The sequence below is a fragment of the Bos grunniens genome, chromosome 10, assembly GCF_055505025.1.
Source record: "Bos grunniens cultivar Pamir isolate PY7600 chromosome 10, Bosgru_T2T1.0, whole genome shotgun sequence".
Lineage (NCBI taxonomy): Eukaryota > Metazoa > Chordata > Mammalia > Artiodactyla > Bovidae > Bos > Bos grunniens.
Window position 1 is genome coordinate 47,434,559 of NC_141174.1, and position 25,112 is coordinate 47,459,670.

Below are 25,112 nucleotides of genomic sequence, written 5' to 3' on the forward strand. Positions count from 1 at the left end.
ATGGCAAATAGATGGGGAAACAGTGAAAAGAGTGGCAGACTTTATTCTGGGGGCTCCAAAATCACTGTAGATGATGATTGCAGCCATGAAATGAAAAGACACTTGCTCCTTGGAAGAAAATTTATGACTAACCTAGACGGCATATTAAAAAGCAGCAGAGACATTACTTTGCCAACAAAGGTCCATCTAGTCAAAGCTTTGGTTTTTCCAGTAGTCATGTATGTATGTAAGAGTTGGACTATAAAGAAAGCTGAGCAACAAAGAATTGATGCTTTTGAACTGTGGTGTTGGAGAAGACTCTTGAGAGTCCCTTGGACTGCAAGGAGATCCAACCAGTCCATTCTAAAGGAAATCAGTCCTGAAAATTCATTGGAAAGACTGATGCTGAAGCTGAAACTCCCATACTTTGGCCACCTGATACAAAGAGCTGACTCATTTGGAAAGACCCTGATGCTGGGAAAGATTGAAGGCAGGAGGAGAAGGGGACAACAGAGGATGAGATAGTTGGATGACATCACCAACTCGATGGGTATGAGTTTGAGTAAACTCTAGGATTTGGTTATGGACAGGGAAGCCTGGCATGCCGCAGTCCATGGGGTCACAAAGAGTCGGACACGACTGAGCCACTGAACTGAACTGACTATCTTCTGCCCCACAGATCATTAACAGGCAGTTTATCTTCATACAAGTTAGTTTTAGAAAACAAAATGCATGTCACCATTTAAAGAAAAGTCAGATTTAGAAAGATAATGCCTTGAATCCAATGTCTAATAAATGTCAAACATTTTTCCAAAGTGAATCTTCCTCCCAACTTCAAGCAAATGGTTAATGTTCAGCTATACAAGTAGCCACTAATTAGAGTAGTTAAATTGTAATAGTTAAAGAACAATAATATGAAGAGTATGATTTCTCTGACCAATGATATTTTCTTATTTTTTTGGTAAATAGTTTTTTCATATCTAATTGCTCTAGGTGCTAGGGACTGGAAAAAATGTTTTTTAGGGAATTTTCATACAGAGGTGATCTTTTATCAGGTATTGAGAAGCAGGTAGATGTTCATCAGGTAGAGGATTAGGGAAAAGACATCCTTGCCCTCAGAAACAATGAAAAAAGTGTCTGAGCTGCAAAAATGTTTGGTGAGCCTAGGGAAGTGGTGAATAGAAACCACCCTTATTGCACACAATCTTATACTCACACTCATTTATGTTTCTCCTGTTTTTTGAGACAGTAATTTGATCCTTCTGTTTTCTATATATGCCGTTGCTTTTTAAAAAAATTATATTTGGCATATAAATTTAAGGAACAGCAGGTTGATTTATACATGTATACTATAATATGGTTGCCATTGTAGCATTAACTAGCTCCTCTATCACATATCATGATTATCATTACTTTTTTGTCATGGGTATTATTAAGACCTAGTCTCTTAGCAGATTTGATGAATATAATATAATATCATTGTCTGTATTTATTATACTGTGCATTGGCTCTTTAGGAGTCATTTAGCTACTATTTTGTACTTTTAAATATCATCTCTCCTATTTCCCCATCTTCTGGGTGCCTGGTAAGCACTATTTTGTTCTTCTCTAGTTTGTTTTCTAAATTTCACATATAAGTGGTATCATATAGACCTTCCTGTTTTCGGATTTCTCTCCCTAAGTGGTCTCTCTTTTCACAGCAAAATTGACACAAAGAATTTTTCTAAACAAGCAAATTTCTTACTTTTATTACTTTAACATAACTAATATTTTATCATCTTTAATGTCAAATAATACTTAAAACAGCTATTAAAATAAGTTTATCTGCAATATTAGTACCTGTGAAGGAAACATTAGATATAAAAACAGAACAAAAGGCTTTGAGTATTAATGATCCAATTGTAGGGCTTAAGGTGGGGCAGCAAAATTGGTGTATCATATCGGATTGGTGTATCTTTGTCCTTTGGTTCTTTGATCTATTACAGTACTAGAATAGATCTACAACACCCGGTTACTACCTAGAAAACCATCAGAAAAACTTAAACAAAAGGGACATGTTGAGGACTGGTGTTGTTTTCTTTCTTTTTTTTTTTTTTTGGTCAATTCAAATTCCCATAATTAAATGCCCTTGATAAATGTAGTGGGAAAAGTCCCTGTGCACTGGCACTGGTTTTGAACTTAGAGTTTGTCTATCTGCTCTAATACAATTGAAAGATAATAGGGTTAAGGGCTCTTGATTCAATAATAAGACACCTATACTGTGATGGAACTGGGTTACATAATTCATAATAAATCATTCAGAGGAAATGTGTGCATCAAGTGTCTTTCATATTTCCATTTGGTGGGTCAGAGTTTAAGGAATTAAGCTGTAACTAGAGAATTTAATTACTGTTTGAAAGGCTGCTGCTGCTTTGCCTCTGGATGGCTCTTGCAAGTTTCTGGCTGATGATTTTTTCAATCAATTCCCTGCCTTCCAGCTTGAGTTGAAAGAGATTATTTATGATTGTTAGATTTTTAAAAATACAAACTTTTGTTGATTATAACAGTAAAAGATAAAGACTAAAAAAATTTCACTAATCTTACCACCTATATTTTGAATATAACCTTACAGATTGTTTCAATGCATATATATGTGCTGCTGCTGCTGCTGCTAAGTCGCTTCAGTCATGTCCGACTCTCTGCAATCCCAGAGACGGTAGCTCACCAGGCTCCCCCGTCCCTGGGATTCTCCAGGCAAGAATACTGGAGTGGGTTGCCATCTCCTTCTCCAAGGCGTGAAAGTGAAAAGTGAAAGTGAAGTAGCTCAGTTGTGTCCGACCCTTAGCGACCCCATGGACCGCAGCCTACCAGGCTCCTCCGTTTATAAACTCACATTTATATATACATTAAATATCTATCTTATGTGTCTATTAATAAAATTTGATACAATGACATTTAAAATATTATAGAAATTTCATTACAGATTCTTAAAGAATATGATTTTAATTGCAACTTCATTTACTATTGGTTTTTTTCTTGGTATAGTTGCTGGTATAGATTTGGTATAATAATCTTGGTATAGATTATTTTAGTTGCTTCATTATAACTAGTTCAACTATAGATCATTTCTCATTTTTGAATGGCTCTTTGCTTATATACTACTTTCATAATGACTTCCCATCAGAGGATGACTGTTTTAGCAAGAGATTGTTCTATTGAAATCAGGCTTTATGAAATTCATGAGCATCTCTTTAGGCTAAATAGTCCTTCTCAGAATAGGTTGAACTTCGATAACTTGGGTTTGGGTTTTATTTTTGTTTGTTTGTTTTTTATTTGCTTTTTGTCTTTATTTTGCCTTTATTATAGGAGCTATGTATTCGGGCTATATCCAGGAAACTAAATCAAAAAAAAAAATTGTAGTGAGACCATTTGAAAATTTGGTATAAGTAATTATAAAGAAATTAGCCTTTTGGATGGCTGCCAAAAGAATATTGGCCAAATAGTGATTGGCTGTGCAGAGATTAGGGTACCTGCAAATTGAAAACAGAAATACAGACAAAACAGAACATAAACACACGTAATAATCCTGAGTTCCAAAGAGTGAAATGCTTTGCTTTAACTTGGGAATGAATAAAATAACTTATTCCCATGGAAACAAAGCCATTCCTGTCTTTAATAATGAAAAAACATAAAATTGGGCATATTAACTACTCTTTAAGATGCACATTGTTTTTAGTTAAGAAAAAAGTACAATGCAAATTGTCCTAACAGTGCTTACTTTATTTACCAAGAGTGAGCAGCAAAATATCTTATTCTCCTCTTATAGGAAAGGCAAATCACAAGCTGTTGAACTAAAACAGGAATCTTTGTCAGCTAATTAATCAAGGTGGAAATGATCTAATAGAGTAAGATTTATTGGGAGTTATGTGTGATAGATTTTTCTCTTGTGTGTAAAAAATCTTTCTGTCACATTTTCCTAAATGAGCATACAGTTTCCCATCTAAATAATAAACCTTTGAATTTTCATAAAAGTCAAAGTTTGTGAAACACATGCTAAATAGTTAAGGAATGACATAAAACACAGCAAGTATAAAAATAGTAAGAGTTAACAAATTAAACATTTTAAACCGTTTTGTATATAATCAGACAAAATGAACTTGGTAGATTTTTAAATTATTTTCCCACTGATTCGGTTAGAATTTTATTAAACTTCTTATTAAGCCATGATTGTAGCTTGGTCAAAGAGAGATTTCATTCAACAAGAATTCCAGGTATAGGTATTTGAGGGCTAGTATGGAGAAGGAAATAGCAACCCTCCCCAGCATTGCCTGAGATATCTCATGGACAGAGGAGCCTGGTGGGCTACAGTCCACAGGGTTGCAAAGAGTCAGACACAACTGAGCAACCAAATAACAACAGTGGTAACTCTGTTATCCCTTCAAAGTGAAAAGCTTAATCTATGTTCCTCATTTATCATCTTCTGTGGAAGATGTTCTACATCCATGTTCCAGAGGAATAAAAGAACATAGAAGAGCCAGAGCCAGAAGACTTTTGCTTATATCTCATTGTAGAATGATGTCAAGTGGTCATCTCTAGTTTCAAGGGAGACTAGGATATTGCACAGAAGTAGGAAAGGCAAGGAGCGCTTGAAAAATTATTGGCTGAATGAACTTATGGTATCTGTCACCTTCCACCTCTTTGAGCATTCAATATTTATTCATGGAATTTCCATCTCTGTATGTACTTTAAACATAATGAACCCATCCTCTGTCTTCCAAGGTAGGTGGTCCCCAAATTATATCCAGTTACTGGGTTAAGTATGAAGTCTAGGATCTTTGGGTAATCTCTTTATCACCTCCAGGTTTGGTTCTTTGTCATTCCTAAGTCTATAAATTAAAGATAAATCATCTTCTTCGAACATCCCCACTGTATTAGTGTAAAGAGAAAAGAAATTAGGATAAAAGCAGTTTATCCTTAAAAAAAAAAAAAGTCTCATTCAGTAACAGGGAACAAGGGAAGCATATGACTGTCAGTGGTACATAGCAAATATAGAGTCTTGCTTAGCAGATTATTCAGGACTTCCTGATACTAGCAACAGAAGTCGTTACTTGGCTAGCCAATCTGGCAGGCCTTAGCACTTCTTGGTGAATTTCTTTTACATATTTTCTCCAAGTCCTTGGTTCTACATCTGGGGGGGCCTTGCTTGACCAATGGGCCAATGCCTGGATTCTACGCAGAAGCTGTGTAAAATGAAAGAAAATGAAAGAGGGCTCTAAAAAGAATGAAAAGGCATTGTGTATCTACGAAACCATAAATTGGTACCATCCTAGGAAATCCAGGTTTATGGTCTTCCTAGCTGGCACCCCACTCCAGTACTCTTGCCTGGAAAATCCCATGGATGGAGGAGCCTGGTAAGCTGCAGTCCATGGGGTCGCTAAGAGTCGGATACGACTGAGCGACTTCACTTTCACTTTTCACTTTCATGCATTGGAGAAGTGTGTTCTTGCCTGGAGAATCCTAGGGACGGGGGAGCTTGGTGGGCTGCCATCTATGGGGTGGCACAGAGTCGGACACGACTGAAGTGACTTAGCAGCAGCAGTAGTAGCAGTAGCTGGGAAGAGGTTCTACGTGGAGTCTACTTTCTACTGCTGTGAGTTCAAGGACCCAGAAATTACTTTAAATAAAGCCTGTAGCAACCCCAGGGCACATTTAAAAATACCATACCCGGGAAGTTTTATCAGACTTCCAGGAGGTGAGCTTCAAGACAATTTTTAAGTAACCACATACCCCTGGAAATTTTACCTCATTATCACTGGCTCCTTTGTTCTGACCAATTCCTTTCTCTTAACCTAATGGCTGCTGCCTCTACCCCTGTAACACTGTATGCCAGGGTGCAGCACCATTAATCTGATCTTTGCCATTAAGTTCCCTTTCGTTGTCACTTAGAGACTTCCTAAAGAAAGGTGTTTGAAATACCCTGGGGTAACAGGTTTATCTATTTTTGAAGTTCCACTCAGAAACCTGTGCTTGTATGCATACATTTTGTATACAGAAGCAGCTGGCAGTCCTCAACCCTGTGTAGTTCCAAATTGTGATATTCTCAGTTGTGTGGGACACAAGCAGAGTGACCTCTTTTGGAATAGCTGTGTTGCCTTGCATCTCGGCTTAGAGCAGTCAAGCTATAGTTTGAGTGCATCTCTATCTACCACAGTACATTTTTGAAAGCAGCAAGACTTAATGAGCATATTCCAATATTCTGAATTTTACTCATACCATTCACACTAATAAAAAAGCTTGAGTTGGTATGTGGTCATGATTCCAAAGTATAGCAAGCAACAGTTTGACCAGCTGTTTCGCTATTGCACTCCAAAATTTAGTGGCTTTGAAGCCTGAGGTAATTAATGCTTGCCCTCATCATCTCCTCTACAAAGTCAATTCCACATTTTAAGTTCTATTATTGTAGCTCTCTTCTTTCTTTAAAAGCTATTACATTAATCATTATTGTTCATTGCAGCCAACAGAGCTCACTCTAGTTTATACAGAAAAAAAAATTATTTCATAGACTCAGATTGCTCACGAATTTTTAGAGAGGCCAGAGGCCAGCCTCTAAATCAACTGTGCAAAAGCAATGTCCAATTATATCATGAGGCTTCTTTGTAAAAAAAAAAAAAAAAAAACACATACGCACACATTTGCCACTATTGATCAATTATTTGTCCCTCAGTACTGAATACCAGAGACTCTGTGACAAACTGCTAAAGACCACCACCCCTGTTGCCAAAAGAATTAAGCACCACACAATACAACCACTGCCTCACTTTCCTCAATTTGAGTTCAGGTATTGATTGAATGCAGGTTAAACATCTGGACCATAACTGCAAAGGAATCTATGAATGTGATTTATCAAGCGTAAGTTTAGAGAAGATGAGGAACATAAGGAGAAATATAGCCAAAATAGAAGAATTTTTAGAGATGTTGGGCATCCATATGTCATGACTTGATTTAACAATGTCTTATATGCTTAACTGAGATTTTTAACTTATTAGGCAGACTATGTAATGTCCACTTTCTCAACACCCATTGCAATTAAATTAGCTTTATGATACATGGCTTCCCTGGTGGCTCAGAGGGTAAAAGCATCTGCCTGCAATGTGGGAAACCTAGGTTTGATCCTGGGTCGGAAAGATCCCCTGGAGAAGGAAATGGCAAACCACTCCGGTACTCTTGCCTGGAAAATCCCATGGATGGAGAAGCCTGATAGGCTACAGCCCATGGGGTCGCAGAGAGACTGACATGCCTGAGCGACTTCACTTTCACTTTCACTCATGATACATAATTTTCTGAGCATGGACATGTTGCCATAGATAACTGTTGCAAATAGGAAATATATCATAGACAAAGCACCCCACAGATTTCTGACCCATATTCAGTTATATGTATTTCAATTAAAAGACATGGAATGGGGCAGGATTTTCTCTTATTAACATTACTTAACAATTGCAGCCGTTTTTCAATATCTCTGATACCTGCAACATCCCATGGATGGAATGGTCCATGGGAAATCTTATTTACTATGCAATGTGGTACGCCTTTCTGGATTAGATAAGATTTAAAACAAATTGCTAACATCAAATGACATTTAAAGAAGTTAGCAATGGTTATTAACTTGTCCACATCTATTTTCAGTGAGTGCCATAACTCCACAGATCGAATCAAAGTCAGAGTGTGGGATGAAGATGATGACATCAAATCCAGAGTGAAGCAACATTTCAAAAAGGAATCAGATGATTTTCTGGGACAAACAATTGTAGAAGTGAGGACCCTGAGTGGAGAAATGGATGTCTGGTACAATTTAGGTGACTATCTTTATGTCTACTTGAAACATGTTAAATAAAATTCCAGAATATCTGTGACAGGCATTATATTCCCATGTTGGTAAAAGTAACTAATGTTTTTCTAGAACATTTACTTGGCCTTTAGGCAGGTAAGTTTCATTAGGAAATAAGGTGATAATTATTTAAACTCAATATTATTGAAAGATACTGGCAAATTTGAGATGAAAAAAATTCTTTCAAGGAGTCAAGTGGGTGTCTTTTAGGAGAAAAATATTATTCCATTCTGAATTTTTAATTCATAAAGTATAGCTTCAAAAAACTTTGCCAAATGTATAGAAAACAAACAACCTGTGACTTAATAATGTCTGACTTATTTATTTCCTTTTAGTCCCTTAATGAATTTTGGCAATAAACAAAAAGTATATTTTAGATATCTTTCAAAGATGATGTAAGCGTAGGCTTTAGTAATGCAAAGCTGGTTACCCATATGCTTGTTCTGATGATGAAGATATGAGACTGTTTAATTGGTATAATTTTAAGATGGAATTTTATTATTGTACCGAGAATTAAAGATAAGTTTTAATTTGACTTTTCCCACAATTGAATAATAACCTAGAATCCTTAGTGCTGACTTAAATAACAGTAAAAAGATATGGATCACCTCATTTTCTGTAAAGGACATAATCTAAAAATATACTTATCATATTATTGGAAATGTTTTAATTACATTTTTAAGATATGGTGGTGAATCTAAGAAAAGTTTACATACTTCCAAGATTATGAAATGTTTGATTTTAGGATACCTACTTATTTTAGAAAATTAAAGAGTGCTTTTCACTTTTTAGAACCTGCGTACTTCAGATAATACAGCATTTTGCAAAGTAAAGGAATGAGGTTACGGAATTAATGGCCATCTGAATTAAGGAGAGATATATAACTGAACACAAATGATTCAAACTAGACTAAAACCACATTATCAAAAATATTTTATTTTGAAGAAATCTCCCTTAAAACTAATACTTCTCCATTATTGGCATAGAGTTTTTGCTTCACTTATAATGATAAGCCTCCTATATCTTGTTTATACCATTAAATAACTTTATACAGGAAAACAGAGATGTTAGGAAAGGGTAAATTTCAGACCATTAACTGCACAATTCTCACAAGTTGTGTTTTAATTAAAGAGCAATTTAATTGACTATACATACACTTTTGTTTTCCTGTGATAAATTAGCATGTTGTTGAATTGAGTTGCAATTCAGAAGAGAAATTCTCAAATTATTCTTTTGACAAAATGTACAAGGGTATAGTCAGTTTGCAAAAGAATTTGAGTATGCTTCTAATAAAATCAGCCACCCAGCTCTACTGCAGAAACTGTCCTTCAGTGTATGGAGAGAAAAATACAGTGCAGCCCACCATGGATGCCTGTGCCTGCTCATCCTCATTTCACACTTTTGTGCAGTCATTACTGATGCTTAACCTTTAGAGGGAAAACAGGTTTTAGCTTTGTATAAAATCCACAATGGGTTCAATCCCCATTAGGAACTTATTTTCATTATTTGTACAGTGTTACTCCTTCCTCAACACTCAGAATTCATTTCACCATGCAGAGAAGGAGTCAGCCAAAAGTTCTGGGTATCCAAGCAGAGCCTGTGTCCCATGAATCCATTGTGATGATAGTACTTAAAATGTTCCCTGTGGTCCTGGGGAAAGGTCTGTGACAAAGAGGTCTGAAGACCTGACTTTCTCTTGGCTACAGCAGACAACTTAAGCATTTGTTGAGAATCAACTCTCTCCTAGCCAGTAGGAGAAACTCTCATAATCCCAGCATTAAGAGAAGACTCTCAGCAACACAGTGACTATTAACTGTTAACCATGAAAAATCAGCAGACATTCCACAAGAGGAAAGTAGACTTCATGATTTAACTGTATCTTATTTGGCTAGAAATATAGTAATGCTTAGAAAGAGGGGCAATTAAAGAAGTCTTCACTGCTGACTTGGTGTGGCTCTCCCTTTTCATCTTTGGTTTTTCAGATGGATCAGCTTGCTTCTTTATGTGTTTCATCAGGGAAGCAGGGATCAGTCTTAGGTCCCCTACCTACATTCCCCCTAGAAATTTTGTGGCTATGTTTATCTTTCTCCCAAAGCTATCCCGAAGTTCATATTAGATGCCTATATACACATATATTACACACACATTATTTGAATTGACTACATATTGACTCCATTCAAACAAAGAAGGAATCTAACACTCATAAGTAAACACAGGTTGTAGACCATAGGTCTTCATGAATCACTGACAGAAAACTATTAACGGATGTTTTTGTTAGAGCTTTGACTCATTTTTTTCAAGGACAGAAAGAATGGGACTTTTTGATAAAGTACTCTCCTGATTAATTTTATCTTTTAGTTATTTTGCTTTTAATTGCCCAAATAATTAATTTTTATCATCTTAACTGATCTAGTACATGGAAATTTGTATCAGAATGGTAGAATCGTCTGATTAAGCTTTTTTATTTGATACCACATTTTGACAATCTCAATGACATATAGGTGCATTACTTTAAATTGTATTTAGCAGAATCATTATTGTTAATCAAACCTGATCTTAAAAAATGACTTTTAGCAATATAAGCCTTTTTTTAAGCTTTTGAGATCTTGTATAAGAAAAATGATATTGTCAAAAGTTACTGACCAATTACTTTCTGCTTTATCAGAGAAACGGACAGATAAATCAGCTGTGTCTGGGGCCATTCGACTGAAAATTAACGTGGAAATAAAAGGAGAGGAGAAAGTTGCTCCATATCATATACAATATACATGTCTACATGAGGTAAGTAACTTGAATTATATTAATAATACCTAGAAAAAATTGCATTGATTAGAGATAATGCAACAAAATATTTGTTTTAAAAATAGAATTGAATTAGGTTTGTGAAATTGTCCCTTAAGTTCTTATTCTTTACAATAGCAAGTGATGTGTTAGGGTATCACATAGCCTTCATATTGCCCCCTGAGGAGAGGGCTGGTTGTCTTAGACTGAGGTTTAGAACAAGCATATGAGGCAAGTTTTAATAAACAAGGCAATGAGACGATAATGAACAAGTAGAGCAAATTACCATCCTTTCAGGGAGGAAGAAGACTGTTAGAAAGCATTCATTGAAGAAATAAGTCATGATATTTTGGAAACATTAAATCTATAGTATCAATACTTTAATAATGGAGGAGAAGATCCAAATCATGCTAATTTTTGAGAACTCTGAGTTCGTGCTCAGGTTTTGTTGAAGATTTAATTAGGATTATTGTCTATTAAATATGAAAAATCTGATGTTGTAGAAATGTCTTTGGGGAGCCAATGTAATTAACAGTAAATTTGTCTCTCTCTTTCTGAGTATAACAGAGGACTTCATACATTCTGAACCCTCCTCCATTTTAACTACCTTTTCCAGAAACATATCTGGGTAGCAAGTATCAGAATGTAGGTTTGCACCCATGCATAGTAGAGAATATACTACGCAAAAAGAGGAGCTTGGTTGGCTTAGAAAGAAGTAGAGACCACTCAGACTGAATCAAAAGGGCAGATGCACGACTTCCCTTTTGTGCCTCAGTGTCCATGCACAGACAAGTAATCTTGGGCTTCTACCGGATGCTTTGCAACTGAAAGCCTAGTTTGACATGTCACCAGAGCTTTTCCATGATGCAAACGACACATCCCATGTATCAAAAAATATGTGGTAAAGCTGAGGACTATACCTTTCCCCCTGTTCAAAGAGGTACGGACAAAGTACCTTCCTAAGAAACAGATAGCTGGGAGAATCATTGCTGTTTGCACATGATTTTTCCTAAGTATATCTATGAAAATGTATATGTAATTATTTGCATCTCCCTTTCACTAAAGAAGGAAACAAGGAACACTTTTTAAGTCATTTACACATTGCACAGTAATTAGAGATAGAACCAAGACTTAATCTCCTGAGTACAGACTAACCAGTGATAATCCATTAAGGAAGGTTGTTCACCAAATGCAGTGCTCTGTGACAACCTAGGGGAGTGGGATGGGGTGGGCGGTGGAGGGAAGCTCAAGAGGGAGGGGACATTTGTATACCTATGGCTGATTCATTTGATGTATGACAGAAAGCAACACGATATTGTAAAGTAAACATCCTTTAATTAAAAATAAAATTATGAAAAAAAAGAAAAGTGGTTCAGTTTTTAGACCAATAGCAATAAATCTCTTGAACTGGCAGGATAGGGAGCCAACTCTGGCCATAAAATGTGGGCAGAGATTTGGAATGACAGGAATAGCATCATGCTTTGCTTTTCAGAGTCTTTTCTGTGGGTCCAAGAACCCAAAAGAACTGAAATCCAGTTCAGAAAGGGTCCTTAAATAACCCATGCTGCAGCAGTTTCTAAACTTCTTAGAAGCAAAAAGGAATTGTATGTAGTAATTTTTTTTCATTACAAAATTGTAAAAATATTTATTTTCAGCCTGAATTCATTGTCATGACTTGTACCATTTTGCAGCCGAAGTGCTTTAGTTTTATTTGCATATCTAGATTTTGTATTAACATAGTCAAAACACATTATTCATCCAGAGCTTTTTAATTTACTCACAGCCCATGAATGTAAAATCTGTGCTAGCATGTAGAAATATTTACTGGCAAAACCATTTACTTCCTTCTAAAATGATACACTATATCTGAAACATTTAAATCATTGATTCTGTATAGACCTAGACTGAAATAAAATCAGAATTTGCATTAAAATGAGATTCAGTAAAATGAAAATTTGAGATATTGCTATTGTTTATAGATTCTGATGAAACATTAGATGCAATTATAATATAATTTACTGAAAGTTACAGTTAAGTATGTCAGGCCTAGTTTGAGGAAACTGAACATTTGAAAAACACTTACTTTTAGAATTTGTTCCATTACTTGACTGAAGTGAAAGCTAATGGTGGAGTGAAAATCCCAGAGGTCAAAGGGGATGAAGCCTGGAAAGTTTTCTTTGATGACGCCTCTCAAGAAATAGTCGATGAATTTGCCATGCGTTATGGGATTGAATCCATTTATCAAGCTATGACGTAAGTACTACAGAATCTTTGCATGTTCAAAAATCTCTGTTGAAATCCAAAGGCGAACTCTTTCTTCAAATCAAATGAATTTTTAATTTTATAGATAATTACAGTTTGGATGTAGTTTATTAGATGCTGGCTACCCTCTCTGTTGCAGCTATGAAGTATTAAGGATTGGTAACTACCATCATCTTCTCAATTCTTATTCCATTCCCATGTGCTGTTCCTTGACTAAATTAGCAGCTTCCCATGTGTTGTTCCTTGACTAAATTAGCAGCATCTGGGAACTTAGAAATATAAATTTTCTACCCTACTTCATATCTTCTGAATCAGAAACTCTGAAGATTTTAATATGCCCACCAAGTGGTTCTCATGTACTCTAAAGTTTGAGAACCATAGCCTTATTTGATATTTGAGAAAACTAGAGCCTGATGATTAAAATGTGTTGTCCGAGGTTACAAAGCTGTTTAACATCACAAACACTTCTAGAGTCATTATGGTGTCTTAACCCTAACTTTAGACTGTATCCTTCTTCCCTATTTTTATTTTGTTTCTGCTAATTTTGTTAACCCAAACACTACAGTAAATAAGGTCCTTTAAAAGTGATCCATACAGGCACACATCCTTTAATGTGTTTCAGTAACAGTTTAAAATTGAATTATTGCTTGTCTAGAGTTAATCTTTTGAAACCTAGTCTGAGTTTATAAGTGCATTTTGTTCAGATATAAGCCATATATAATATCTTCCCAATCCAGGAAATGAACCCATGTCTCCTGTGACTCCTGCATTATGGGATATTTACCGAAGCCCTATGTATACATATATATATATGTGTGTGTGTATATATATGTGTATATATGTATATATATATATATATGTGTATATATGTATATATATGTATATATGTGTGTATATATGTATATATGTGTGTGTGTATATATATGTATATATATATATGTATACGTAGGGCTTCGGTAAATATCCCGTAATGCAGGATATATATATGTATGCTAAGTCACTTCAGTTGTGTCCGACTCTGTGTGACCCCATAGACGGCAGCCACCAGGCTCCCCCGTCCCTGAGATTCTCCAGGCAAGAACACTGGAGTGGGTTGCCATTTCCTTCTCCAATGCATGAAAGTGAAAAGTGAAAGCGAAGTTGCTCAGTCATGTCCGACTCCTAGCGACCCCATGGACTGCAGCCCACCAGGCTCCTCCATCCATGGGACTCTCCAGGCCAGAGCCAGAGTACTGGACTGGGGTGCCATTGCCTTCTCCGTATATATGTATGTATGTATGTATGTGTGTATATATATATGTACATACATATATGTATATATATGTGTGTATATGTACATATATATGTATGTATATGTATGTGTGTATATATATGTATATATGTGTGTGTGTGTGTGTGTATATATACACACATATGCATTCATAGGGCTTCAGTAAATATCCCGTAATGCAGGAGTCGCAGGAGACATGGGTTCATTTCCTGGGTCGGGAAGATCCCCTGGAGGAAGGCACAGAAACCGCTCCAGTATTCTTGCCTGGAGAATTCTGTGGACAGAGGGCCTGGATGGGCTCAGTCCACTGGGTCGCAAAGAGTCAGACATGACTGAAGTGACTTAGCATGCACATAAGTCTGTATGTATATGTATATGTCTGTACACACACACTCACATACATATATAAAAGGACTGTTCTTTCATATTAAATCTTCAAGGTTTATTGCTCATAGAATTTAATAAACAGTCATATTTCTAGACCATCATATAAGAATGATTTTTTAAAACTTTCTGATAGTGTATGCTTTTTCAGTTTACAGAATGTCCTAGTGCTAAATTTCAAAAGCTTATAGATTTTTAGGCGTGAAAAGTACTTAGGGGCCAACCGGTTGAATCTCTCTCTGAATCAGGAAATTCTTTTTGCATCCCTTACTGGTTGTCATCATCTCTTTGTTTGCTCACCTGCAGTGATAGGGAACTCAATTCTTTTTTATTTGAAGTATAGTTGATTTACAATGTTATGCTAATTTTTACTCTCTGGCAAAGCTTTTTTTTTTCATCCAGTCAATAATACACATGTAAACATTTTAAAAATATTCTTTTCCAGTATGGTTTATCCAAAAAGATTGGATATAGTTCCCTGTGCTACACAGTAGGATCTTGTTGTTTATCCATTCTAACTATAATAGTTTATTTCTACTAACCCAAATTCCCAGCTCATCCCTCTCCGTCTCTCCTTTGGTAATTACAAGTCTGTTCTCTATGAGAGTGTGTTTCTGTTTGGTAGATAGGTTCATGTGTGCCATATTTTAGACTCAAAATGTAAGTGATATCATATGGTATTTGTCTTTTTCTTTGTGCCTTCACTTAGGATGATCATCTCTAGTTGCATCTGTGTTGCTGCAAATGGCATTATTTCATTCTTTTTTAGTATTCCATTGTATATATGTACCACGTATTCTTTATCCATTCTTCTGTTGATGGACATTTAAGTTGTTTTCGTGTCTTAGCTATTGTAAATATTACTGCTATAAACATAGGGATCCTTTGTGAATTGTAGTTTTGTCTGGGTATATGTCTGGGTGTAGAACTGCTGGATCATATGGTAATTTATAACTTTAATTTTCTGAAGAACCTCTATACTGTTTCTTATAGTGACTGTACCAACTTATATGCCCACCAACAGTGTAGGTGGATTCCCTTTTCTCCATGTTCTCTCCAACATTTGTTATCTGTAAATCTTAATGATGGCCATTCTGAATGGTGTGAAGTGGTACTTCATTATAGTTTCGATTTTCATTTCTCTAATAATTAGTAATTTTGAGCATCTTTTCATATGCCTAATAGCTATTTGTATGTCTTCTTTGGAGAAATGTCTATTAAGGTCTTCTGCCCATTTTTCCATTGGGTTTTCTTTTTTGTTATGTTGTATGAGCTATGTACAGTATCAGTTGTATATTTTGTAGATTAAGCCCTTGTTGCTTGCATCATTTGCAAATATTTTCTCCCATTCCGTAGGTTGTCTTTTCATGTTTTTGTATGATCTCCTTTGCTGCATGAAAGCTTGTAAGTTTAATTAGGTCCCATTCATTTATTTTTGTTTTTATTGCTATTGCCTTGGGAGACTGACCCAAGAAAACATGGTATAATTTATGACAGAGAATGTTTTGCACGTGCTCTCTTCTAGGAGTTTTTTGGTGTCATGTCTTCTGTTGCCTATAAGCCATTTTGAGTTTATTTTTGAGCATGGTGGGAGGGTGTGTTCTAACTTCATTGATTTACATGCAGCTGTTCAACTTCCCCAGCACCACTTGATGTAGAGACTGTCTTTTTCTCATTTTATATTTTTTGGTCCTTTGTTGAAAATAAATTGAACATATGTGTGGGTTTATTTATTTCTGGGCTTTTTTCCCATTGATCCATATGTCTGTTTTTGTACTAATACCAAACTGTTTTGATTTGATTACTGTGGCTTAGTAGCACTGTCTGAAGTCTAGAAGAGTTATGCCTCCTTCTTTTTTTTATTTTTTAATTAGGATTGCTTTGGAAATTCTGGGTCTCTTATACTTCCATATACATTTTTGAGTAATTTATTCCAGTTCTGTGAAAAATATCATGGGTATTTTGATAGTGATGGCATTAATCTGTAGATTGCTTTGGGTGGTATTGCCATTTTAACAGTATTAATTATTTCAATCCAAGAGCAAGGGATATATTTCCATTTCTTTGAATCCTCTTTTTTTCCCCCTTTAATAATGTTTTAATGTTCTCAGTTTATAAGTCTTTCACCTCCATGGTCATGTTTATTCCTAGGTATTTTTTTTGGGGGGGTGCAATTTTCAAAGGCTTTTTTTTTACATTCCCTTTCTCATATTTCCTTGTTAGTGTAAAGAAGTGCAACTGATTTCTGAATGTTTATCTTGTGTAGTACTACTCTGGAATTCATTTATTAGATCTGGTAGTTGTTGTGTGCAGTCCTTGGGTTTTCTGTATATAGTGTCATGTTATCTGAATATAGTGACAATTTTACCTCTTCCCTTGCAGTCTGGTTACATTTTATTTATGTTTCTTGTCTGATATATGTGACTAGAGCTTTCAATATTATGTTGAATAGAAGAGGTGAGTGTGGGTATCCTTGGCCTGTTCCAGATTTTAGCATGAAGGTTTTCAACTTTTCACTGTTGAGTGTTATATTGGCTGTGGGTTTGTCATAAATGGCTTTTATTATGTTGAGATATGTTCCCTCTATACCCACTTTGGTAAGAGTTTTTATCATGAATGGATGCTGAATTTTGTCACTTTTTTTTCTGTATCTATTGAGATGATCATGTGGGTTTTGACTTTTGCTTTTTAATGTGATATATTACATTGATGTGTACATGTTGACTCATTCTTGTGAACCTGGGATAGTCATGGTGTATGATCTTTTTTGTGTGTTGAGTTTGGTTTGCTGATTTGTTTTTGTTTTGACAATTTTCATGTATATAGTCATCAGAGATATTGGCCTGGAATTTTATTTTTTGGTGGTATCTTTGGTTTTGGGATCAGCATGATGGGGGGCTTCATAGGATTCTTTGAGAGTATTCCCTTCTTTTCAACATTTTGTAAGAGGTTTCGAAGGATCAGTATAAGTTCTTTGTATACTCGGTAGAATTCTCATAAGCCATCTGGTCCTGGACTTTTGTTTGTAGAAAGTTTTTTTGTTTTTACAGATTCTATTTTATTTTTAATGATTGGTCTGTTCAGATAATCTGTTTCTTTTGGTTCAGTTTTGGTGAGCTGTATGTTTCTTGAAAGTTGTCCATTTCTTCTAGGTTGTCAGATTTGTTTGCATATAATTGTTCATAGTATTCTCTTAGGATATTTTGTATTTCTTCAGTATTGATTGAGTTTTCTTCTTTTTTGTTTCTTTCTTTATTTGGATTCTCTCTCTTGCCTTCCTGGTGAGCCTGGCCAGAGGTTTGTTAATTTTGTTTATTGTTTCTAAGAAGCAGCTCTTGGTTTTATTGATTTTTTTCTTTTTTTTTTTAAATCTCTATATTTTATTTATTTCCTCCCTGATTATTTCCTTTCTTCTGCTGACTTTAGGTTTTATTTGTTCTTCTTTTTCTAATTCTTTTAGGTGGTATGTAGGTAGGTTAGGTTGTTTATTTGAGATTTTTCTTGTTTTTTTGAGGAAGGCCTCTATTGCTATGGACTTCCATGTAAGTTCTGCTTTTGCTGCATCCTGGATTTTGCACGGTTGAATTTTCATTGTCATCTGTCTCAAGGTATTTTTTAATTTCCTCTTTTATTTCCTCATTGACCCATTGGTTTTTCAGCAGCACATTGTTTCAGTTCAGTTCAGTTCAGTTCATTCGCTCGACCCCATGAATCGTAGCACACTAGGACACCAGGCCTCCCTGTCCATCACCAACTCCCAGAGTTCATTCAAACTCACGTCCATCGAGTCGGTGATGCCATCCAGCCATCTCATCCTTTGTCATCTCCTTCTCCTCCTGCCCCCAATCCCTCCCAGCATCAGAGTCTTTTCCAGTGAGTCAACTCTTCGCATGAGGTGGCCAAAGTACTGGAGTTTCAGTTTTAGCATCATTCCTTCCAAAGAACACCCAGGACTGATCTCCTTTAGAATGGACTGGTTGGATCTCCTTGCAGTCCAAGGGACTCTCAAGAGTCTTCTCCAACACCACAGTTCAAAAGCATCAATTCGCCAGCACTTAGCTTTCTTCACAGTCCAACTCTCACATCCACACATGACCACTGGAAAACCGTAGCCTTGACTAGACGGACCTTTGTTGGCAAAGTAATGTCTCTGCTTTTGAATATGCTATCTAGGTTGGTCATAACTTTCCTTCCAAGGAGTAAGCATCTTTTAATTTCATGGCTGCAGTCACCATCTGCAGTGATTTTGGAGCCCCAAAAAATAAAGTCTGATACTGTTTCCACTGTTTCTCCATCTATTTCCCATGAAGTGATGGGACCAGATGCCATGATCTTAGTTTTCTGAATGTTGAGCTTTAAGCCAACTTTTTCACTTTCCTCTTTCACTTTCATCAAGAGGCTTTTTAGTTCCTCTTCACTTTCTGCCATAAGGGTGGTGTCATCTGCGTATCTGAGGTTATTGATATTTCTCCTGGCAATCTTGATTCCAGCTTGTGCTTCTTCCAGCCCAGTGTTTCTCATGATGTACTCTGCATAGAAGTTAAATAAGCAGGGTGACAATATACACCCTTGACGTACTCCTTTTCCTATTTGTTTTAGTCTCCACATAATCTTTTTTTTTTTCTCATTTCTTTTCCTATGGTTGATTTTTAGTTTCATGCTATTGTGGTCATAGAATATTCTTGAAACAGTGTCTGTACTCTTAAATTTATTGAGGTTAGTTTTATGCCCTAGTAATGCAGTCAGTCCTAGAGAATGTTCTATGTACAGTTGGAAAGTGTATATGTTCTATTTTGTTTTTGATGTAATGTCCTGAAAATGCCAAGTCTAACTGTTGTATCACTTAAAATTTCCATTGCCTTATTGATTTTCTGCCTAGAAGATCTGTCTATAGGTGTGAGTGGGGTGTTAAAAGTCTTCTACTATTATTGTATTTCCATCAGTTTCTCCCTTTATGTCAGTTAGTATTTGTTTTATGTATTTGAGTCCTCCTATATTAGGTGTAAATATATTGACAATGTAAAATCTTCTTATATTGATCCTTTAATCCACGATATAGTGTTCTCCTTTATCTTTTTTTATGGCCTTTGTTTTAAAGTCTATTTTGTCTAAAATGAGTGTTGCAGTGGCTGCTTTCTTGTCATTTCTATTTGCATGAAACATCTTTTTCCATCCTCTTACTTTCAGTCTATGTATGTCTTTGCCTTGAGGTCCATCTCTTGTAGATAGCATATTGTATGCTCTCGGTTATTTTCTTTTCTTTTTTCCTCCAGTCTATATCTTTGTATCTTTTGATTGGAGCTTTCAGTCCATTTACATTTAAGATAATTATTGGTACATCTGTATTTATTGCCATTTCCAGTTGATTGTGTTTCCTTTCTGTTTCTTTTTCTTTTTGTGGTTTGGTGATTTCCTTTTACTTTATGCTTTTGTTCTTTTATTTTTGGTTTTTGAATCTTTTGTGTAGTTTTGATCTGTTGCCCTATTTTATAAGTATGTTAACCCCTTCCTGTAGCTTCCTTGGTGGCTCAGACAATGAAGAATCTGCAGGAGACATGAGTTCAAACCCTTTCCTGGGCTACCAGGTGGCACTATGGTAGAGACTCCACTGCCAAATGCAGGAGACATAGGGGGCATGATCTTCCTGACCCAGGAAGGAAGGAAGTGACAACCCACTCCAGTATTCTTGCCTGAAAAATCCCATGGACAGAGGAGTCTGGTGGGCTACTGTACATGGGTTGCAAAGAGTCAAATGCAATGGAGCACAAGCATGCAGCCCCTTCCTATAACTGTTTGGTTTAGACTGATAGTCATATAGCAGGCTCACATTCTAAAAAAAAAAGAATTTACACATTCTGAAAAAAGAATCTACTTTTTTCATTTTATTTCTCTCCTTCTACACATTTTATGATTTTGATGTTCTTTTTTACTTCTTAATGTTTATCCTTTTGCTGTTCCTTGTTTCCACAATAGTTTTCTTTTTTTTTTTTCCCTTAAATCTGAGTATTGGCTAATTTCAGTGACTCAATTTCTATTTATAAATTCCTCCATCCTATATCTTCTTGCTAATTTTCTACATAGAGAAGACTTTTCAGTATTTCTTTTAGGGTAGGTTTATTAATAGTATTTCTGCATTCTCTTAGTTTTTGCTTGTCTGAGAAATTATTTTCTCTCCTATTCTAAGTGATAATCATGCTGGGTATAGTATTCTAGGTGGAAGATTTTTTTCCTTTCAAGACTTTGAATATATTTTGTCAATCCCTGCTTCCCTGGTGGCTCAGAGGTTAAAGCGTCTGCCTGTAATGCAAGAGACCTGGGTTCAATCCCTGGGTTGGGAAGATTCCCTGGAGAAGGAAATGGCAACCCACTCCAGTATTCTTGCCTGGAGAATCCCATGGATGGAGGAGCCTGGTGGGCTACAGTCCATGGGGTCTCAAAGAGTCGGACACGACTGAGCAACTTCGCTTTCACTTTCTAGCCTGCAGAGTTTCTGTAGAGAAATCAGCTGATAGTCTTATGGGGGTTCCCTTGTTAATTAACACTCTGTTTTTCTCTTGCTGCCTTTAGAATACTCTTTTCATCTTTAACTTTGCCATTTTTCTTATAATATAGTTTGATAAAGGGTTATTTGGGTTAATTTTGTTTGGGTTAATTTTGTTTAGGACTTTCTATGCTTTCTATACCTGGATATTTGTTTCCTTCTTTAGGTTGGGAAGTTTTCAACCTTAATTACTTCAAATACCTTTTACTTCCTTTTTCTCTTTCTTCTTCTGGAATCCCTATTATGTATAAATTGGCATGCTTTATATTAGCCCACTGATTTCTTAAATTGCTTCATTTTATTTTTTATATGGTTTTCTGTCTTCTGCTTTGATTGACTAATTTCCATTATTCTGTCTTCCATATCACTATTCTTTCTTCTGCATTATTCATTTTGCTATTCATTACCTTTAGCTCAGTTTTTATCTTGGCAAATGAATTTTCTAATTTTTCTTGGCTCCTCCTTATAGTTTCTAGTTACTTTTTTATAGCAATCTGCATTTCTGTCAATAACCTTTCTTAATTCCTTCAGTATTTTCATTACTTGCTTTTTGAACTCTGTGTCTATTAGGTTGAAGAAGTCTGTTTCATTGTTTGCCCCTTCAGAGGAATTCTCGTAGTCTTTTAACTGGAAGTGGTTCTTCTACTTCTTCATTTTGCTTATATTTCTCCTACTCTGTGAGTTTAAGGGAAACAATTATCTACTGTAGTTTTGGATGACAATTTATATGTGGAAAGATTACTGTTTTGCTTGTATGGATTTAACTGTTTTTGGCATGGGTTCTGTTTTGGTTTGGATGTTTGCTGTCTCTTCAGTGTGTGCTGGCCATTATCCCATTGATAGAGGGTGGGCAGGTTCATGGCCTGCATGTACTCCTGGGAAGGTGGAGAGAGTGGTTGGAACCCAGCACCAGTACCTGCCTCTGGAGTCTGAAATGCCAGTGGTGGCTGTGCTTGACCCTGGAGCTCATGCAGGTGGTGCCCTGCCACCTAAGAGTGCTCACCCAGAAAAGGAAGCTCCTATGTTTGTGCACCTCCGAACAATGGTGCCTTGCCTGTCTGGTGGGCTCTGGCTTCTTCTGGCATGCCACTCCCTTGGTTGTGGTACACCATACCCTAGCCCCTTCAGGCTGTCTCCACACAACCAATCCCTGTCTTCTTCTAGGGTCTGACCTCCAAGACTCAAGCCTCAGCAGCCAGCCTGCACCCATCCCAGCAGATGAGCATCTCAGGCTGGGGAGTGCAGGGCAGTGACATCTACCATCTGTGCAAGTATCTCTCCACTATGCTCTCCATAACTAGTTCTGCTCTCTTCAAAGGCTCTGAAGTGCCCCTTCTCTCCTGGCTAGTCTTTCCACCACTGAGGGGACTTCGCATGATGTGGAAGCTTTCCCTCTTTCAGAGGGGCACAGGTCCCATCCCAATTCCTTTCTCACTTTTTTTGAATGTATTTGTGGGAGAAGGTGAGCACCATGTCCTGCTCCTCTACCATCTTGGTCCAGTGTCCAGGAGCTATTCCTTTTGAGGCAGCCTGTTTTGCAAATGGACAGCCACAATGAAGTCTGCCCATGTCATTGTCTATAAGAACTCATCAGAGCAGCTAGTGTAACATTTGAATTCAATTAAAATATAACTATGATTTAATAGTCTAAAGTAAATGAACTGCACTGCCAAGAGAACTATGTTTAAAAAAACACATAGAAAAATCTTTTGGAAAGAATCCCAGTAAAAAAAGGTATCAAGTTTAATTTATTCCATATATCTCTCTGAGCTGATTTCTTCATTGCTGTGTTTCTGATATTCTGAGAAGCACAATCATGTTACTACAGAGAAAAAACATAAATGTATGATAGTTTAAAGGAGAAGAATCATCCATCCTTCAACTTACCACTTTTATTTTTCTACTACCTTTTTAAGTAAACAATAAAAATATTTTTGAATGCCTTTTTGGTATCTAATGACTTGCAGGTCAGTTTGGATCTTATCATATTTAAAAGACAGTGTGACAAAGTCTCTGCTTACATTGGAAATACTCTGAAGCAGACGTTGGCAGTTTTTTTGTATGGGTGTGAAAGGCCAGAGAGTAAATATTTTCAGTTCTGTGTGTCGTACAGTATCTGTGACAGCTGCTCAATTTTGCATTCCTAGTGCAGAAACAGTGCAGATACTAAGTAAACAAAATGGCATGGCTGTGCTCCAGTAAAACTCTATTTTAAAAACAAAAGCCATCAGCTGGGTTTGACTGTGGACTTTACCAATTGCTAACTTCTCATCTAAAGACCAAGAGTAAGGCAGAAATTGAACAGGAACTAAAAAGCCTCTTGATGAAAATGAAATAAGAGAGTGAAACTTTTGGCTTAAAGCCCAACATTCAGAAAACGAAGATCATGGCATCTGGTCCCATCACTTCATGGGAAATAAATGGGGAAACAGCGGAAACAGTGTCAGACTTTATATTTTGGGGCTCCAAAATCACTGCAGATGGTGATTGCAGCCATGAAATTAAAAGACACTTACTCCTTGGAAGGAAAGTTATGACCAACCTAGATAACATATTCAAAAGCAGAGACATTACTTTGCCAACAAAGGTCCGTCTAGTCAAGGCCACAGTTTTCCAGTGGTCATGTATGGATGTGAGAGTTGGACTGTGAAGAAAGCTGAGCACCAAAGAATTGATGCTTTTGAACTGTGGTGTTGGAGAAGACTCTTGAGAGTCCCCTGGACTGCAAGGAGATCCAACCAGTCCATCCTAAAGGAGATCAGCCCTGGGATGTCTTTGGAAGGAATGATGCTAAAGCTGAAACTCCAGTACTTTGGCCACCTCATGAGAAGAGTAGATCGTTGGAAAAGACTCTGATGCTGGGAGGGATCAGGGGCAGGAGGAGAAGGGGATGACAGAGGATGAGATGACTGGATGGCATCACCGACTTGATGGATGTGAGTTTGAGTGAACTCCGGGAGTTGGTGATGGACATGGAGGCCTGGCGTGCTGCAATTCATGGAGTCACAAAGAGTCGGACATGACTGAGCAACTGAACTGAACTGAACTGTAGGTAGATAAACATAAAGGAAAAGAATACCTGCTTTTTGTGGGAGAAATTGACAAATGAACTTTGACAGTAACAAAATGTGGCACATTATATCTACTGATGGTTACATATTTGATTTGATATTGATATTTTCATTTATTAAATGTTTCTTTTAACATTGACCAAGATGACCTTGACATTTCCCTCGGCTTAACAAAACTTTAGACAGGCTTCTTTATGCCTCTAGGCCTGGGGTGTCCCCCTCATCTTGGCTCTTACAGAATCTGAAAAGTCTAACCTCAGAGACCACTGCCTTCCCTTTCCTCAGAGCATTTATTTTAGAAAACTTACTATATTTTTTTTTCCTCTGTCCCTTTAAGATATAAAAAAAATGTAAAGCCTCTTGCCAGTTTTTCAAGCCAGGACCAACTTTTTCATGTACTTGGGAGCCATCTCTTTAAAATGTCCTCATATTACTCAGATATTTAAAAAAAAAAATAAAAAAAAGAACACATTTGAGTCAGCTCTAATGAGGTAGATGTACCTAGAGCCTATTATACACAGTGAAGTAAGTCACAAAGAGAAAGCCAAATATTGTGTATTAACTCATGCATACGAAATCATCAGTACCATCTTTCTAGATTCCATATGTTAATATAAAATGCCCTCTTATTTTTAAAAACACAAAATTAAGAAATTCAGCTTCAAGGAAAAAACATATGACCTCTCTATATAGTAAGGATACTTATACAGTTTTGAAAGGATAAAACTGCTTAATTCTCTGTACTTCCCTAGACACCACTGGCTCAGAAAAAATCAAATCACAATTTCTCTTGCTATTTAAAGCCCCTCTGTGTTTAGTCAGATCCCCAGGTAACTTCATAATCTAACTGTTTTATTAGAGATTGTTTGGTTTCTTTCAAGCATACTCCCATTTCTTTGAAGATGGATTTGGAGCACAAATAAATAAAGAGGAAGTATGTATTAAGTCAGAGAGTCTG

At 36.4% G+C, this 25,112-nt stretch overlaps 1 protein-coding gene across 10 annotated transcripts in view; it reads left to right on the top strand.

The window, feature by feature from the left end:
• UNC13C (unc-13 homolog C) overlaps nucleotides 1-25,112 on the top strand; it is an 839,460-nt gene that overhangs the window by 506,088 nt on the left and 308,260 nt on the right. For all 10 annotated transcript variants that reach the window (XM_086321016.1, XM_086321021.1, XM_086321015.1 and 7 more), the window contains 3 exons: nucleotides 7,644-7,813; nucleotides 10,511-10,626; nucleotides 12,716-12,879. In XM_086321016.1, the coding sequence (XP_086177142.1) occupies nucleotides 7,644-7,813; nucleotides 10,511-10,626; nucleotides 12,716-12,879 (450 nt within the window). The remainder of the gene's footprint in view (nucleotides 1-7,643; nucleotides 7,814-10,510; nucleotides 10,627-12,715; nucleotides 12,880-25,112) is intronic.